The 18,764-nt window shown below is 36.6% G+C and overlaps 1 protein-coding gene across 50 annotated transcripts in view; it reads left to right on the top strand.

Moving 5' to 3' along the window:
- Window positions 1–18,764, top strand: part of EIF4G3 (eukaryotic translation initiation factor 4 gamma 3) — a 280,890-nt gene that overhangs the window by 260,603 nt on the left and 1,523 nt on the right. For all 50 annotated transcript variants that reach the window (XM_088790400.1, XM_088790399.1, XM_088790392.1 and 47 more), the window contains 6 exons: window positions 3,561–3,686; window positions 4,828–4,909; window positions 7,059–7,157; window positions 11,521–11,667; window positions 15,839–15,920; window positions 17,328–17,474. In XM_088790400.1, the coding sequence (XP_088646526.1) occupies window positions 3,561–3,686; window positions 4,828–4,909; window positions 7,059–7,157; window positions 11,521–11,667; window positions 15,839–15,920; window positions 17,328–17,474 (683 nt within the window). The remainder of the gene's footprint in view (window positions 1–3,560; window positions 3,687–4,827; window positions 4,910–7,058; window positions 7,158–11,520; window positions 11,668–15,838; window positions 15,921–17,327; window positions 17,475–18,764) is intronic.

Below are 18,764 nucleotides of genomic sequence, written 5' to 3'. Positions count from 1 at the left end.
ACATTGGTATTTCCCTTTGTTGGTTCCCTTGAGAAAAAAGTGTCACGTCCAGTTGTGGTGTCCACACTTTCATTTGTGGTGGTGCAGTTGCTGCTGCTGGCAATACTACCACAACCTTTAACTTAGACCGAAAATGAGATTAACACTTCTGTGTCTCGGTAACTAGGAACACTATATACTTTATGTATTTTTACTTCCTTCTGAAGTTATAGATAGTACAGTGGCTCCAGGTCTAATCTAACACTAAATTAGACCTAACCAGGCCGTCCTCAGACCAGGACCCCTAGGAAGACCCCTGTTTCTCCCTAAATGGAGAGGCCTTGCAATTTTTTTTAAAGATGGAAACAAAGAATATACCCATGTCTTTATCCACCAAGAGCCTTCTTGTAAATAGATCAGAGTTTTCCAATTATCTCTAAAGCCGAAGTTATAAATCGTTCATACTGTCCAGAGAGGCCAGTTCACTGGAGCCATGGAAATACCCTCTGTCATTTGTCTCTTTAGTCCCACGTGCGAAGATTTGTTTTTACATACCATTGTGGGAGAGCATCTCGGGTTAGCTTCCTTGAATGCTGCTACTGCTTAGATGCCAACTTCTGAGCAGTCATTGAACCTATTTCTAGCTTCCCAAGCCAGCAGGGATTCTGGGAACATTAAAGTAGAAGGCGTCCAGGGTTACTGGGTCCTGATCAACCAACTATTAATCTGCCATTCCTTCTACAGTTCCTTTCAAGGTATGCGCTGCACCTAAATATTATTAATCAGTTAGACTAGACAGAGGCTTCAGATAGGCTCTTTGTGTTGGGTTGTTTATAAATAAAGCCTAGAACCTTTGGAATTTTCCTTAGAAGATGCTATATCAACTCTGAGCATAACAGTTGCCTTATATAAAACATCTCTACAAAGGCAATATCAAACAAACCACCCTTTCGGGAATTTCAAGACTTGAATCTAAATGCTTCATGATGCAAATTAGGTAGGTAGGTAGGTGGCGCATTGTGTACGTACATGGCTCCAGAAGACTTCTTTTTTAAAATTGTCTAGTAAAGGTAGTTGAGTGCAGTTCACTATTAGCCACAGAATTAGAGTCACTTTGAAAGTATAATAAACAAATGAAATTCGAGGTGATAAAAATTGGAGTTGACCATAGACACAAAATCTGTGTCCTTCAGGCAGCTTTATATGTTAGTATTTCACTTTGGGAGATGCTTGTTGGAGAAGTTCTTTCCTCTTCGACTACTTTTTTGGAACTTTTCTTGCCACTTAAAGCATTTCTACCTTGGTAAAAGATCCCATTTAGAGTTTACACAGATAGGCAGAATAAGTTTCAAATGCAGAATTGCAGAGGTGCTAGTTAACAGTGATGACCCTATTTGCTCACATAGGTAAGATCATAGTTTCAATTGTCTTTTTTTGTAGTAATCCTGTGAAGCTCATTCTGCAGTATCAGAAGGATTTTCATTTTCTTTTTATTTCTTCCTCTTACCTATAGTTAGAGTCTTATGATCAGTCATAATAATACTTGACCAATTTGATTTTTAGATGTCTTCACTATCTCTTCTTTGCTTATTCTCCAGAAAATTTCATTTTTATTAAATTATCATAATGCAAATTGTGGAAGATGCTGCCGACAGAACCATTTGCAGCTGTGGTGGATTTTGTCTTTTTAGCAAATTTCGGATCAAACCTTTACTGAGTTAAAAAAAAAAATCCAACTTTTAACCATGTATTCCTTTCTTTAAATTTGAGGAAGGAACCCAATATATAAAATAAATAAAAGTAGAGCTACTGTAGTTGAACTGGGGGGAGGCACGTCTGAAGTCCCACCGGTGGACCCCACCAGCGTGCAGGCCCGTGGGTGTGCTGAGCACTACGTACCAAGAAGCAGGGGTGTGGTACCTCCAGGTCATTCACTCAGCAGCAGAAAATGTGGGTTTTGCAAGGCATTGATATAGGATATGTAGCAGCCCAAAGACTGCTGTGTGTGGGGGAGCTTCTACATACCTAGGATTTTTCTTTTAAAGTCATACAACAGGGTTTAGCAACTATAAACCTGAGAAGAAGAAAACCCAGAAGAAGAGGAGAAGTGGAAAACCAAGGCTAGAGTATGGGTAAGCTTTAGTCATAATATGAGATGAAAGTAACAGTAGATGTACTGCTGAAAGACCAGGGTGGCCTCCGTTATTGTCTCATGTGCTCATTAAACAGCTTCAACTATGCCACTAACCCAAGGAACATGAAATGGCAGTAGAGGGTGATTAACCCAGAAATCCCGGAGTCCATCCAGATGATGGGCCATCAGTACCACATTAACTGAGCTGAAGGTCTGCACGTAGTGAGAGAATAGTCAGGTGTCTGTGGTACTGCAAGTAGATGCCAAGTAATTGCAAGCTGTAAGGTCAGAACGTTGGCCTTACAGATTCATGAAGCCCGGAGTTGGGGGTTGCGGTTGAGGTGCAAATTGTTTTGAAATGGCACCTTCAAAAAGGTGACTCTGCCTTGTAGTGGTACCTCTGTTTAAGTGAAAAAATTTAATGATGTGTAAGCTTCTGAGGTAGGCAAAAAAAGGGGGCATACTCTGGTTAGCAACTGGAACCGCAGTGAAAAAGCACACATTTTTATGTATGCAGAGATCTGAAAAGGATGTGAAAACAAATACCACCTGCCCCGTGGCGCCTTCATTGATTCATTCCTTTCCTTACGATTATATGTTTTCCCTTGTAATTATGTGTATGTCTCCTATAGTTAATTTTACTGTTATCTTTGTATTTTTTAATATGCTATATATTGGACTAATTAACAGTCTTAAATTATGTTTTTATACTTCTAAATGAATAGCCATGATTTTGAGGCTAAATAAAATTGTGCTGATATTTCATATTTGACTTTCCTAAGTTTTATATTCAAATCCCATTTATTTCACTTTACATTGAGAAATATTTCATAGCATGAAAGCCTGAAACCATTAACTTTGCTTTAAAGGTACAAGTTTGTAACATGTCATGATGATGATGATGATAGTAACGTTATCAGACTTTTTTATATCCATCCAGTTGGAGTAGGATTTTTGCCTTTTCTCTTTGTGTCTGGTCTACATTACACCAAGTTTTCAGTTACTGCTTTTAACTGACTCAAAGGATATGATACTCAACTGTGGTGAACTCTTTATAGTGTGGGATTACACTGAGTAGCTGTTCCCCCAGAATTTCACACGGGCTGCCTCGGTTTCATCCTTTAGGTCTTTCGAATGTCACCTCCATACAGAGGTATTTTCTGGCCACCGTCTGTATTGGGATATCCTGGTCCCGTCGTTCATGTTTGTCAGAGTATTGGCCCTATCTGCAGGTGTACTTTGGTTTGTGCTATTCTCTCTTTCTCCTACACGTATACAAGCTCTTTGCGACCAAGAACTCGTTTACCAGTTACTTTATGCCTAGAACAGTACCGAACATAGCAAGTGCTTAATAGGTATTTCTTGACTGACTGATTTTTTGGTCTCTTTATTTAATCTCAGCTTTCGGATTACATTTGTATATGAATTTTTTCCTGTTCTTTTTCAGTTTTTCAGAAACATTGGAATTGGCAGATGACATGGCCATTGATATTCCCCATATTTGGTTGTACCTTGCTGAACTGGTGACTCCCGTGTTAAAAGAAGGCGGAATCTCCATGAGAGAACTTATCATGTATGTTGTGCTTGTTTCTCTTGAGGTGTATCAAGTTAAACTGACGCAGAACTCACCAGCTGGCTTTTTAGCATAGTGCTGTTCCCTGGCGCAGACTGTTGGATGCAGCCTGTGACTCTTTAAGACTTCTAATTTTAGTATAAAAATGTTACATTATACTAGGTCTTCACTGAAGAAATGATGGGGCTATGGTAGCCCTGTGGTCAATGGAGGTCAGCAGTGATTGTAGATACGGCTCCAGAATCACGTAACTGGGAGGTGATTGCTCCTGGAAACTTAATGTTAACCTGAATTTTATGTCTGTCATTGCTCCAGTGTTATAAGAAATGACATTTCCACATAATAGCTTGTCAGACTGTGACACCTGCAGAGCACATGCTCAGATTGTAATAAAAGGAACAGAGGTCTCAGGCATTACTAGATTTGGGCATAAATGGGAAATCATTGCTGCATTGTATAGACTAGTATTTCACAAACACTTTAAAACGTTAGTATTTCCCCAGAAACTGTTCACATAGTCAAACTCTGCACACTGTTGTGTCCTTGTTGTTTGAGATTCACAAAGTGTATTATAGCACATTCAAGATGATGAGAATCCTGTAGTAAAACAAAAGAAATAAAAACTGTTAGCTTTGTTTAATTCAGCATTGCCTCACTTAATTGACTGTAGAATCCTTTTTAAGGAATAATTACTTATACCCTATAGCATACAGTTTAGGAAATACTGATTTAGACTGTGAAAAAATTGATCCCTCTCTGTTTCATCCATATTCTTTAAAAAAAGTTTCCTTTCTTAAAAACACCTAGTAAATAAGCTTCACAACTTCTGTTACATAAGGTTCTTCTCTCTTTTCAGCTTAAAGTGAGGTTTATGTAAATAAACAGATTATTAAGTGAGACATCAAAGCAGTTAAAGAAAAAGGTAAAAACCAGGAATTCTAAAGTCCATTTCCAGCTTCTCCATGAAGTATAAAATGGGCCTGAAGTCTCTGAACTACTTCTGCTGAAAATTACGTAGAGTTTGTACTGGATTTGGCTTGCCCAGTATTATTTAGGTTGCACAGTATCATTTTCTTTGACCCATGTTCTAGAACAGGTAATTTGTTCAGAGGTACTTAATCACTACTCCTATCTTTTACAGAGAATTTAGCAAACCTTTACTTCCTGTTGGAAGAGCTGGGGTCTTGCTGTCTGAAATATTGCACCTTCTATGCAAACAAATGGTGAGTGTTGGAAACTGAGTGTCAGACTCAACAGCGTATTACAAAGGGCAGTGATTTTGATCTTTTTCTATGAATAGCTTAGGTATCACTGTATAAGTAATCATTTACTTTTATTATTTGGAAAAAAGAGTGAGATCTCTGTTTCAACTTAGTTTCTTCCAGAGGTGTGTTTGTCCTCTTTACTAGTATCTCAGGAAAGAACTACCTAATCTCAACTAGATTTAGTATAATTCTAAAGAATCGCAAGATATGTTTTATTTGTGGCTAGTAATTCTATCTTCCCTTGAAACAAAATAGCTACATTATTTATACCTTCTAATAGATTTCAATGAAAATTCCTCTGTTTTCAGAGAAAAGTGGGATTTATAAAATGATTAATTTTATTGTTTCTGGATCATGGGCTAGGTAATCTGATTAAAATAGGTGATAAAAATGATTCTGCAGGATTGTGAATTTCTATTCTTAAAGTTAAATTTATTTTAGATTAATAAATATGCATGATTCTCTGCAAGGCTCTAAGCTAGGATCTAAATCTACAAATATAACTAAACTTTCAAAGAATGTATGGACCGGAGAGTGAGACAGATGAGTCTAAGCCAATAGTTTCAAAAGAATGTGTGTCAGTGCTGTATTAGAGGTCTAAGAGGTTTGCTTTAGGAAAGTGATGGAGCATCACAAAGGTAATGTAACACCTGGGGTGAAAGGTAGCGGAAGGAAACAGAACTCACGCACGAAAATTCTGGAGTGATTTCTGACTTAGTCAAATCAGAGCCACACATACTGAGATGATAGATTTCATTGTTTTATAGGCATTGATTTAAACGAGTTCAACATTTTATTTCTTCCTTGAAATCTACAGAAAGCCTTCTGTATCACATTTTTGTAATAGTTATTCGAAGATAGGTGTACTAAGTAGCCTGGTCTCTAGTTCTCATTGATTATCTATTTGTTATTAATACTCTTTGCTTGCTGGCACTTAAGTTTTTAATTGAACCCTAATTTGTAGATCCAAAATTCCTTCCTCCTCTCCAACCTACTTGACTTTATTTCCTATTTAAAACTCAAATTCTGGGGTGGCCGAATGGCTCAGTTGGTTAGAGCACATGCTCTTAACAGCAAGGTTGGTGGTTCAATTCCCTCATAGGATGGTGGGCTGCGCCCCCTGCAACTAAGATCAAAAACGGCGACTGGACTTGGAGCTGAGCTGTGCCCTCCACAACTAGATTGAAGGACAATGACTTGACTTGAAGCTGATGGGCCCTGGAGAAACACACTGTTCCCCAATAAAGTCCTGGAAATATACACTGTTCCCCTTCCCCAATAAAATATTTTTAAAAACAAACAACAACAACAAACAAACCCAGCTCAAATTCTTGTTAACTTTTATTTATAAAAACTGAAACAAAATTCTCCTATCGCATAAATTCTGCAGTCAGACAGTCTAACTAAGTTCAAATCTTGGCTCTACCAAGTTATCAGCTCTGCCTTGGCAAGCTACTCTATGAAGTAATTAATACATACTCCTTAGACGACAGCTGCAGCCTCACAGCCGGACATTTTACATTATCACTGTGACTATTCAAGCAGTGGACTTGCACCTCCTCATCGGTTTCAGCTGACTGCAGCTCTCCTCTATTTCCTGGGTTCAGCCTTGTGCTTCTTGCCCTTGAAATACTTCTCCTTCCTGGTTCAGGAACAACAGCTCCCTTAGTCACACTCATGGTAGGCAGCACACTTGTGATCTACGAAGAGGGTTCCAGTGAGGCTTGTTGAATGGCTTTCATGGCAGATGCAGATAGCACTAGCTAGGGAAAGAGACGATGTGGAATTTGTAAACTCTGTGCATTGGACTCTTTTTTAGGTGATTATATTCATAAATCCGAAACACCAGCTTGTAGACCCACACATTAGTCATCCAGTAAAAGAAATTATTCAGCCTTAACCAACTGTACTTCAGTCATTCACCACTTTATTTACCTACATTCAGGCAGCTCGGTTTGAATGCTAGGTGTCCTAAGAAATTAACTTTAGATCAGCAAGGAAAACTTTTGGGTTTTTTTTTTGTTTTGTTTTCAGTCTTAACAGTTCTGCATTCTTGACTTCTTTCGCTAATGTAAATGTAAATGGATTTGTCTTATCTCTGTTTTAGAGCCATAAGAAAGTGGGAGCTTTATGGAGGGAGGCTGACCTCAGCTGGAAGGACTTTTTACCAGAAGGGGAAGATGTACATAATTTTCTCTTGGAGCAGGTGAGTAAGAACAAGGCTTATATCTTCTTGTTTGATAGTACATATTTTCAATCCATGGTTGGCAATGTGTGTGTGTGGAGGTTCAATTTAGTTTATATACAGATTTTCGACTTCACGGGTGGTCAGCACCCATAATTCCCATGTTGTTCAACAGTCAACTGTAATTGGTCTCTTTCATAAAGGACGTGAAGATAATTCCATTAATATTTCAGTCATTAAAATTAGATCAAAATAGGAGTCACAGTCAAGATGTCATTTTTAAGGCCATGTTTTAAGTCCACTCCAACGATGCATTCATGAGATGATAGATTTTTTTAAAAAAAGAAAATCTAAAAGACTTAGTCACACTTAGACAACAAGCTATATGTCTCCATGAACTGGAAATGAAATCAATAAATAAAGCAGGGGTTATAGGGCTACAAATACAAGTTTTCTCAGCTCTGGGTCTGAAGGTGGAAACAACCAGAAGTTATTTCTGTGGGGTAATGAGCAGTAGGATGCCCCTTACAAAGTAAAGGATTGGAGGACAGGCTTACTGCATGAAACCGTAGATAAATACCACAGATAAATAAGTGGTAGGAAGTAGACACGGTCTTCAGCCAGAACCTTTGGGAGGCTGTCTACTGACTTAGTAACTGGATCCAGAAATCCACAAGGCAGAAGACCCAGTGGTCGGTGTAATCACGTCAATATAATGCTAACCTAAGAATTCTGAGGGATCAGATAGAGGTAACCGTAAAACAATTAGTTAGACTGGGAAGAGTGACAAGAGAAAGAAAACAAAAAACACCCTCTCAAGTCAAAATCCTAAAACATAGAAGTAAAATCAAAGCTAAGATAGCCAACAAAATCAGCAATAAGGAGGGGGAAAAAATCACTCTTAGGTAAAAGGAAAATCTGAAAATGCCTTTAAAGTAAGTACATTGTGCTGGATAAAAACATTGTATTAGGTTACTATGGATACTGTGGACTTCAGCTTCCTTTTGGTTGTAGTCTAGTTACACTGGGAAGCACTTCTGCCACAACAATAAGAACCTACATAAAGCATAATTTATCTTTCATGGCTGGGCTCATAGAAAGTGGAAGAAATTTCCAAGGAACAAAAAGAATAAGGGGAAAAACTAGCCAAAGATGCAATGTGAAGGGCGTGTTGCCCAATGCCATTATAAATGCTGCCAGAGATCTTGGAAGAGGTTGAAATGTTCCCAGTCCTGGATCCAAGAAGCAAATCAAAATGCCTTTGCAAAACATCCTCAACTTAGGTCCCCTTATTTTCTACAAATTAACGTTACCTAAATGTATGAGTTAACACTTAGAATTCATTTAACATAAAATGAGACAAGTAACCATGAATGAGAGTATAAACACTAGATTTAGATCCCAAAGATTTGAGATAATGGAATTACACTATGTAAAAAATGAGCAAACAAGATGAAACTAGTAAAAATGATGGGATTTTTTTTAAAAAGAGGAAGAAACTAGATAGAATTCTAAGAGATGTTACAAGACATAGGGGATAGAATGAGAATATCTAATGTGTCTAATTGGAGTCCCAGAAGGGAAAATGGAATGAAGGGCAAAGAGGCAGTAGTTGAGAGACTATGGCTGACACTTTTCCAAAACCGATGAAATATGTGAATCTATATAGAAAGCACATGTATACCACAGAGGGTAATTACATGTTAGTGAAACTGCATAATATCAAAGACAAAAGATTTTAAAGCAGCTAGAAATGAAAAGCACATGACCTACACAGGAAAAACGGGCTTTGCAATAACAGCAGTGAAAGCCAGATGATGGTGGAATAATCTTAAAGTGCTGAGAAAATATCAGTTAATCTAGAATTGTTTCTCCAACTAAAAGTAACCTTTAAGAATGAGGGCAATAAATATTTAGAAACTCATTAACACACTTCTAAATAACCCATGAGTCAAACAAGAAATCATAAAAGGCATTCAAAAATATTTTAAACTGAATGAAAATACACCATATGGAGTCCTGGAAGAGAGGGGAGGAAAAAAAATTTTGAAGAAATAATGGCTGAGAACTTCCCAAATTTGATCAGAAATATGAATCTACACATCCAGGAATTAACACTGAGTTCCAAACAGGGTAAACTCAAAGAGATTCACATCAAGATATATTATCATGAAACTGTTGAGAGACAAAGGAAAACAACCTTGCAAGCAGCAAGAGAGGCCATATACAAAGAATCTTCGGTAAGATGAACAGCCAATTTCTCATCAGAAACCCTGGAGGTCAGAAGACACTGGGATGATATATTTAAATGCTAAAATTTGAAAACTTCAACCAAGAATTCTATATCTGGCAAAATTTCCTTTAAAAATAAAGAAATTAAGATACCCTCACATTTAAAAGCTAAATAAGTTTGTTGCCAGTAGACCTGCCCTACAAGAAATGCTTAAATGAGTCCTTCCGGCTGAAACAAGCAGGACATTAGACAGTAACTCAAAGCCATGTAAAAAAATAGAGATCACTGATAAGGGAACTACAGAGTAAATGTAAAAGCAAGTATTATATTTTTGGTTTGTAGCTCCTCTTTTTCTTTCCTATATGATTTGAAAGGCAAATCCATAAAAATAATAATTACAAATATGTGTTAATGGGCATAAAGATGTACTGTGTGAAAATAACAACATAAAGATGGTTTCTCATGTAATTTCCACAGGACCCAGCAATTCCACTTCTAGGTCTATATCCAAGAGAAATATAGCGCCCTGGTTTGAAATCAAATAAACCTGGGTTCAGTTTTCCAGTTTTCTACCACTTAATGTCATTTTAAGAAAATTACTTGATTTCTCTAAGCTTCAGATTCCTCACCTGTGAAATGTTAATAACACCTACATTGTAGAATTTGTATGGGGGTTAAATGAGATAATGTTTAAGAAACACTGAGCACAGAGGGGTAGTCAGTAAATGTGGATGATTTTTGTTAATTAAAAGTTTCAAAAAGCAATTGGAAAAATGAGGTTCCAGAAAACTTGGCCTTTCCGTATCCTGACTTTGGACTCCCTTCTAAAGTGGATGGCATAATGCTCTTTTCCTGGGAACCCTAGGAGCATTCTGCAAGAGGTAGTGATGAGGTAATCCATAGATCGGAAGCCCAACCTTCTAGGTGCCAGGAAATCAGATAACTTATGAGAAACAAATGTCCCTTTCCAGTGGCCAATATAAATTTTACCGCTTACCACTGACTACCTTTGACAGTGTTAAAGGTTTTCATTTTCACAGTATTATGTCGTACTTTATTAATGAGCACTGTACTTCATGTTTATTTTGTTGTTGTTAATTGCTCTCAGACTTAAATTATTTCTGTAGGTTTGGGGTAGCTTAAATATGTGTTCCATGTAAGTGTTCTTACATCTGAGAGTGTTAGAATAAATCTGGAGAATGTTTCAAGGTTATGAAAAAATCAGTTACCTGTTCTTAAAAGAACTTAAGGGCACCCTCTTGTTCTGTGTGTGTATTGAAGTGTGGGGTAGCGTATTTATCAACATTGAGTAAGCAGAATTGCGATATTGAATCGTGTTCCTAAAACTTTATATGAAAGTTTTATTTTAGAAATGCTACATATTTGGTAAAGACAATCAAACCAATAGGATGAAAATTTTTTTTCAGGGAATTAGAGGTAATTTTTTCTTTGTGGATCCAAGGAGGGTATAGGAAATGTCAGAGTTTGTTTAAAGTATTAGAGAAAAACTTACGTTAATAATCTTTAATATTTTGATTTTTACATAGTAAAATTTATAAAGCAAAGCATACCTACATACCTCAATATCTTATACCCTTGAAAATTATTGATAATTTGGATTCTTGATTTTTTTTTTCTATCCATCTAAAGAGTTAAAACAATTATACCTCATTTGTCTCACACTTGGATTCAGAATGGTCAGGAGGTGTTTAAAGGACTCAACAAAACCAAAACTGCAGAGTTTTGACAGCTGCTCTGTGGTTGAATATTGAAATTAAACCATAGGCTGCAGAAAAGGAGTTAAATTGTTCCCTAGCCAGTACTTCTGCCCTGCCTTAGCGCTAGATCACAGCCTAGAGCAAGACTGAAGCTCGGAATGATTTGCAGGGAGGCGTAGCCAGAGAGAGAATTCTCAGGGTTTTGTTTGCTTGGTTGTTTTTAAGGAGAATCAGAAATACGCCATATCAAAATTTGGAGAAATACTCAGAACGATAATGGAATGAGAATCTTTCTGAACTATACATATAAAGTGGCTTCTCGTGATCGCTTTGAACCCATGTAAAACAGAAGATACAGTTGATCGCTTTGCTTTCCTCCCTGGGTGAAAACAATATTGAGTTATATTAACATGTTTAACATTTTATGTTTCAGAAGTTGGACTTTATAGAGTCTGACAGTTCCTGTTCCTCCGAAGCACTTTCAAAGAAAGAACTCTCTGCTGACGAGCTATATAAGCGACTCGAGAAACTCATTATTGAGGACAAAGCAAATGATGAACAGATCTTTGACTGGGTAGAGGTATAACGACTATGTCACCTTCCCTGATGTCTCCGCAAGAAAGATTCTTGAGGGATCTCCTGAATGCACACGTTTACCCTTTCCCTTCATGGGAGTTTTTTAATTTAAATGGAGTTCATTTTCATTCTTAACATGTATGTGTATTTAAAACTCTGAGGCTGTTTTTCTTTTTTTATAAGATTCATAGTCTTTTGTAAAGTCAAGTAAAAATATTCAGAAATAAGTCATTTTTCTGGGTCTCATTAGGTTAGGATGTACCCTACATTTTACCGTTCAAAAATTTACGTTTCTTTCTTTGTGTTCTCACATTTTAAGTACTATCCTAGATGAAATTAATAAGCAATATGTAGTTATTATGAAATGTATTGGCTTACATTTTTATAACATCCCCTTCTGAAAATTTTATACCTTATTTATCTCGTGGACTCTGTTGATCATGTCTGTTTTCAATCTGTTACTGTGTTCCTTTCAATAGTAATTCTTGCTTATGTAGATGTGTTTTATTTGTGCACCTTCTCCATGGGACCACATAATAATCCAAGTTGAAAGAAAGCTGTGGAGGGCTAATCTAGTCAGTCCTCTCCCTCTTGGATAAATCCTTTTTTGTAGTCCTTCTAATAGAGTATTGTTTTCTCTAACCACTCCAAGCGTTGAGAAATAGTGAAGCTTTGATAATTTGGTGTTTCACTTATTTTCATGCCTGTACAAGATAAGTCTGTCATCTCACCTAGTTGGGAATCTTTTAACTAATTGTAATAATCTGTCATTGTATTCCTGTCTCCCTCTTAGGTTCTTTCATTCTTTCTCCACATCTTGTTGTCCAGACCGTGGTCTGATCACTTGTATCCAAACGTAACCTGGATTTTTCAGCATCTCTCACAAAGTGACATGTGCAAACTGAGCATGATCACCAGGCGTGGTCCATCAGAGTTAGATGACGCTATTGCATTTTTTGTTTGGGACTCTGCTTTGGTGGCTCCCCACCCTGAACTCAAATTGCTCTTTCAGTCCTGTGGTGCCCATTCTTTTAGGTTCTGCAGTTTAGCCGTCTCTTTCATCCTAAACTTATGCAATTGCTTTTTGAACCAAAATGGGGTTTTTAAAATTTACTTCGGTTTATGTTCATCTTCTTAAATTAGGCACATTTTTCAGTCTGTCAGAACATTTTAGAATCTGACTTGGTCATAAATTTGTTTGCCATCTTTTTCACTTTGTATTCTTTCATTTTGCTAATAAGCCAGTGGTGTCCTCATCCAGGTTATGGGTAAAATGTGAATAGAGTAAGGCAAAGGACAGAGCAGCAGACTATCAGGACCAGACTGCACCCCCACCTCCATGGATACTTGCAGCTGTTAACCTATATATTATTTCACATCATTCTACTGTCTAGTTCTCCTTTTGATCTTGTCCACAAGGGGATATCCATCATTAGATAATTTGTCAGTTGCCTTACTGAAGTCCAGAGGAGTTGTGCTTATATCCATCTGAGCTACCATATGCTAATCAAATGAGAAAAGGAAAGGTTAGTTTAGCATGACTTGTTTTTCATGTCCTTTTTTAGCCCTCTTAGCATAACCATCTCTTTCCTCGCTAAGACTTATAACTCAATTCATGTTATAGTTTGTGGTACACAATATACCTTCTTCTCTGTTTTAGGTCAGTGTTTGTGTATTTAACATCATTCTCTTTCTTCATGACTTTTCATAGATCGTCTTGGAGCAATTTGGTCTTTTATTTTCGCATGTATTGCAAAATGGTGCTGTTATTACTTCTTCATCCATGTTGGGCTTCATTTCTTTATATCAATATTTATTCTACCTATTCCAGACCAGCAGTTATTCTCCTTAAAGAAAAGACAAAGAGTAACTTTTAGTGAATGTAAAATTATGCCTAATAAAGATGACTTTAACAAAAAGAGTAAGAATACAAAACATGGTAGTAGCTGAGCTCCCAATGCATATAGATGTTTGTTGCTCTGTGGCTTATACCAGTATTCTGTAAATCTGATTTTGCTTATCTATCCCAATTAGCGACCCATGTCCTGTTCTTGCCCGCTTTTGTTAACATCTTTGCTTAATCTCTGTACTTCAAGTGTTCTTGACACTTGTCTTCAGGCCTTTTCTGCTCTTGACTATTAGAATTACAATATTCAGCTTTATTTGGTAAGAGAAATATGCAATTTGTTTATTTAAAACAGAAGAAATAGTTAAATGGTTTACAAGTGGTATTTATTACCTAATTACATATAGCTTATTTGTTTCTTTTTCTCAGACTCTGCTTAAAATCTAGTCCTTTGGGGATTTCAAATGATAGTGTTTGAAATAGCTCGGTTTCACCTGTGTATCAAGTATTGTTGAGCCAAAAAGTAATGGTGTTTTAATTCTCTCATTTATTCTTTAAAAATAATTGTTCAGACTTTGAAGAAGTAATTTCTGGGGCCAGACCAGCCTAGCCAGCTTCAGCCTTAATAAAGTATTTTTTGAAGAGATATAAACCAGCAACGAGCTCTAACACATAAATCATCATGAAATGTTTTATGTGTGGTTTTTGACCCACTCTATCCCCAGCCTTAGTTGTCAGCAGTGGGACCGCATGTTTCTGTTCTGTGGGGAAAGATTGGGAATGAAACCTCTTACTGGAACAGTGCTCTGTGTTCGGCTGTGCTGGTTTCCTACAGAACTGGCCATCTGACTTGTTAACCACTCTTAATTCTGCTCTCAAGAAACTACCAGTTCTTCCTAAGTGATATCTGAAGTTAGATATTCAACCAAGAGAGAGTTCTTAGTTCATCTGTGTCAGTTCTAAAACTCGTAAACATTAAACCAATCTCTAAATATCTTTGGAAGTCTTAGCTTTCTAACACAGAAGTTCACAATGACATCTTTAATTTTTTCCTGGCCAGTCATTTTAAGGCTGACCCTTTCAGAGGAAAATACTGTGCGCTGCTATTAAAAGAAGCTGAAACAAGTCATTAATTCTGTTCACAGGCATAAGGAACATAAACTTTGGAAAGAATTTGAAATACCTGCCTAGAAAATGTCTTCTTTAGTTTGTCGCTTCCTTTTGCTACTCATGTGGTTTAGGACAGTATTTTTTTTTTTTTTCATTTGTGTTTTTACTAAATTTATTGGGGTGACATATACTAATAAAATTGTATAGGTTTCAAGCCTACAGTTCTGTAATACCACCTGTATATTGCATTGTGTGTTCACCACCCTAAGTCAAATCTTCCGTCACCATATATTTGACCCCCAGGACTGTTTTATAGCAAGAAGATATTAAGAGAAGTAAGATCTTAAGAGAAATAAACTAAAAAAATAAATTTGAAGCCCCTTTACTTAACATATCTTTAAATACTTTTTTTTTTTGCCATCCTTAGAAAAGAGTAATGATTTTCTCACCACCACCTGGAGGATTTGTTAGAGACAATGCTTGAGATTAATCTCTAATTCAACATTAAAATTCAGATGAAAAGCAGTATGAATTATATAAATGTCTAACCACTATGCTGTATACCTAAAACTAATATAAAATAATATTGAATGTCAACTATAATTTAAAAAATGATAGTCACAGGAATGTATAGTACAGCGCAGGGAATATACTCAATAATATTCTAATAACTACATATAGTGTCAGGTGGGTAATGGACTTATTGGGGTTTTTACTTTCTCGGGTATATAAATGTCTAATCACTATGTTGTTTTGTACACCTGAAACAAACAAACAAAAAAAGGTGAAAAGTAGTTTTAGCATATCTAAAAATAGTTGCACACGACTGACAAAAGTAGTCTTTAAAATACACTGTGGTTGTGGTATAGTTCTTTCAAATTTGTAGATTTGAATAGATCACCTTAATGTGAGTTATTTATTGAGGAAGAGAAATGTTTTTAAATCGTTGTACTTCCAAATGTACATAGACTGTATAAATGAATGAACAAAGGATAGGCAGCAATAACCTCCTTGAAAACTAAATACTGCTACTTAGGACATTTTTAGGAAAAACTGGCAGTAGCCTAAGTATTTTCCAGCAAATCAGAAGATTAATTTTTGCAAGAAAGTTGGCTGTGACCCCATCTGCCCTTAGTGCCAAATGAGACCTAGTTTAGAAGAAATCATTTCTCTGGTGTGCAAGGGTACCTTTAACTGTTCCATTTCCTTTTGATATCAGGCTAACCTAGATGAAAACCAGATGAGTTCACCTACATTCCTTAGAGCTTTAATGACAGCCGTTTGTAAAGCAGCTATTATAGGTAAGTAACATTTCTGAAAGCAAAACTTAGCATCTGAAATCCTTACTATGTCAAGTACTGATGACATGGGCCTGAGTTTATATTGTCTTTAGAACTTGCCGCACATAGCTCAGTTTCTGTGCAAATTGGTGCCATTTCTGTCTCCAATGCTTGGCTGTCTCTAGCAGGCATCGAATAGCTCTGCTTGCAGGGAGCCCAGATCTGAGCAGCTGCTGATTGCCTGGGGTGATTCTATACTCTGTTGCATGAGACTCCTCTAATTCACATTAAAATATGCGAATTTCCTTTTCATCTCAAATATTCAAAGCCACCTCCTTCTTCCATTCAAGAGTTATCATGAATGGGTTGAATATTCTTAACCTAATATCAATGAAGTACTAATCTCAACAGAAAAGCCATTTTATATAAATACACATGTGAAGGAAAAAAATACCAATTGTTTCTCCTGCTGTATATTGACTTTATATAATAAGACAATTTCATTGACTATTGATGAATTACATAAATGGATAGGATTAGGATTGCTAGAAACCCTAAATATTCCAAGCTGCATGTACTGTTTAACAATATTTAATGAGATCATTAACTTAGCCTCAAATAGAAATCCACATTTCTCTCACTGAAATAGGAACAAAAATCCATCAGCTCAGAAGTTGTTCAACATTTTGGGTCTCTCTTTACCATTTTTCAAAGATAGCTTCAGAATTATAATTGAAGATTTTCTGTCAGATGCATGTTTTTTCACTGTTAGTTCTTTAATGAGGTAAACAAGCTACGTAAAAAAGTCTTCATAAAAAATGTTAAAATCATTTCCGTTATCTATGGAACCATAAGTCTTTGGGACTTTAAAATCAAAATTGGAAAATTTAAAAGCTGCTTTTAAAAACAAGATTTTGTCCTAATGCAAGCTTATTTAAAACCTTATGCTTCTTGGCACTGAGGACGCTTTCCTCAGCCCCTTTTTATTGTGCCTTTCTCCTAAAAGGCCTAGATCAGATGTGGTGGTTGCCACTGCTGGTTAGTCCTCATCTTCCTGTAATAATAAAACAGTTCTAATTCTTTACCCTTCTGAAAAGATTTGCATGAACTATCAATTTAATTTCCTTTTGAATGTTTCTTTTGTAGTTTGGAATGTCATAAAACTGTACCTGCTTCATTATGATTAAAGATAAAGAATTGTGTATGCTACTCTTGAAGGAACCCAGCACTCAAAATACATCCCCCCGCCACGATTTTTTATTATTTCAGAGTGTCCCATTAAGAATTTCAGAACATTTGAATTTCGAAATCTTTGCCTTGTACCCCCTTGCTTCCTCTTTCCTTGTAGTCATATGTGTCTTAATGACTCAGAAATTGAAAATGGCTCTGTGTATTCTTAAATGTGATACTGAGTTCTGTCACCTCTAGCCGACTGTTCTACCTTCCGATTGGACACTGCTGTTATCAAGCAGAGAGTGCCGATCTTACTCAAGTACCTAGACTCGGATACAGAGAAGGAACTGCAAGCACTTTATGCACTACAAGCATCAATAGTAAAACTTGATCAACCTGCCAGTAAGTTGACCTCTTGCTACAGTTAACCCAACCAATGTGAGTGAGATTTATCTAGGCCTGGGCTTCAGAGATGGTTTGATGGGTTTGAACAGTGGATAATAGAACAGTCATTGGCAACAAAAAACTCAGATAACCAACAGCTTTTTAATAAGCCTGAATTTCTTATGGACTTGACTTTTATGAGAACATGTTAACAAGTACACTGGTTTATACTAGATACTGAATCCTCCTTCTAGGGCAGGTCTGTCTAATACAACTTTCTGCGGTGATGGAAATATGTCTGTACCATGCCATGTGGCAACCATGAGCCACACATATCAATTGAGCACTTGAATGTAGCTATTGTGCCTAAGGAACTGAATTTTAAATTTTATTTAATTTAAATGTAAATAGCCACTATGGTTAGTGGCGAGATCCTATTGGACAATGCAGATCTATTACATCTCAGTATTAGCATATGTGATATGTAACTTTTCACCTTTTTTGACACAGGTCTTAATGAAAGAGAACGATAATCTCCAGGCACCCAACAGAGACATTGAGGCATTTTAGACTAGTTTTCAGTTAAGGGTTATGATTCATTCTGGCTAACCAGACAAAGAAGGTAACCTGAACATCTAAGTCTTAACGATGCTGCTAAATTAACTGAATGCTATGAAATCTTGAAAATCCAGTTGAAACTTGTGAAAGTGGATATTACCTGGCTGTTTTAGAGGTACCGTGTTTCCCCAAAAATAAGACCTAACCAGACAATCAGTTCTAATGCGTCTTTTGGAGCAAAAATTAGTATGACTTGGTCTTATTTTACTATAATGTAACATAATATAACATAATACCAGGTATAATATAATACTGGGTCTTACATGAATTTTTGCTCCAAAAGATACATTAGAGCTGATTGTCTGGCTAGGTCTTACTTTCAGGGAAACACGGTAGCGCTGAAATAGTTCTTTTTCAGAATGTTCCTTCTTTGCTAGTGCTGATGAATCCCTCTGGGAGATAAAGGAAAAGATTGAAACAAATAATCCTCAGGGTATGACTGAAGAGACATCTAAGTCTGAATCAGAGAATTAATCTTCTTTGGTTTTCTCTCTCTGGAGACTTTTGAAAGGTCATTTAACATGGCTTCCTTTTTCTAATAGGATGAGGACACTAACTTTTCAAGAGATGGTTAAGTAGTTGTGTAAAATTGATGCTGTGCGCTCAGCCAGTCAAATTAAAGTATCTCCCATAATTATCAGCTTCAGTGATCCCTTGTAAGATGTTTAATTCTAGACTTAACACCAACAT

The sequence above is a fragment of the Rhinolophus sinicus genome, chromosome 14 (assembly GCF_057876585.1).
Source record: "Rhinolophus sinicus isolate RSI-liver-muscle chromosome 14, RSI-T2T, whole genome shotgun sequence".
Classification (NCBI taxonomy): Eukaryota; Metazoa; Chordata; class Mammalia; order Chiroptera; family Rhinolophidae; genus Rhinolophus; species Rhinolophus sinicus.
This window is presented reverse-complemented; position numbering and strand designations above follow the sequence as displayed.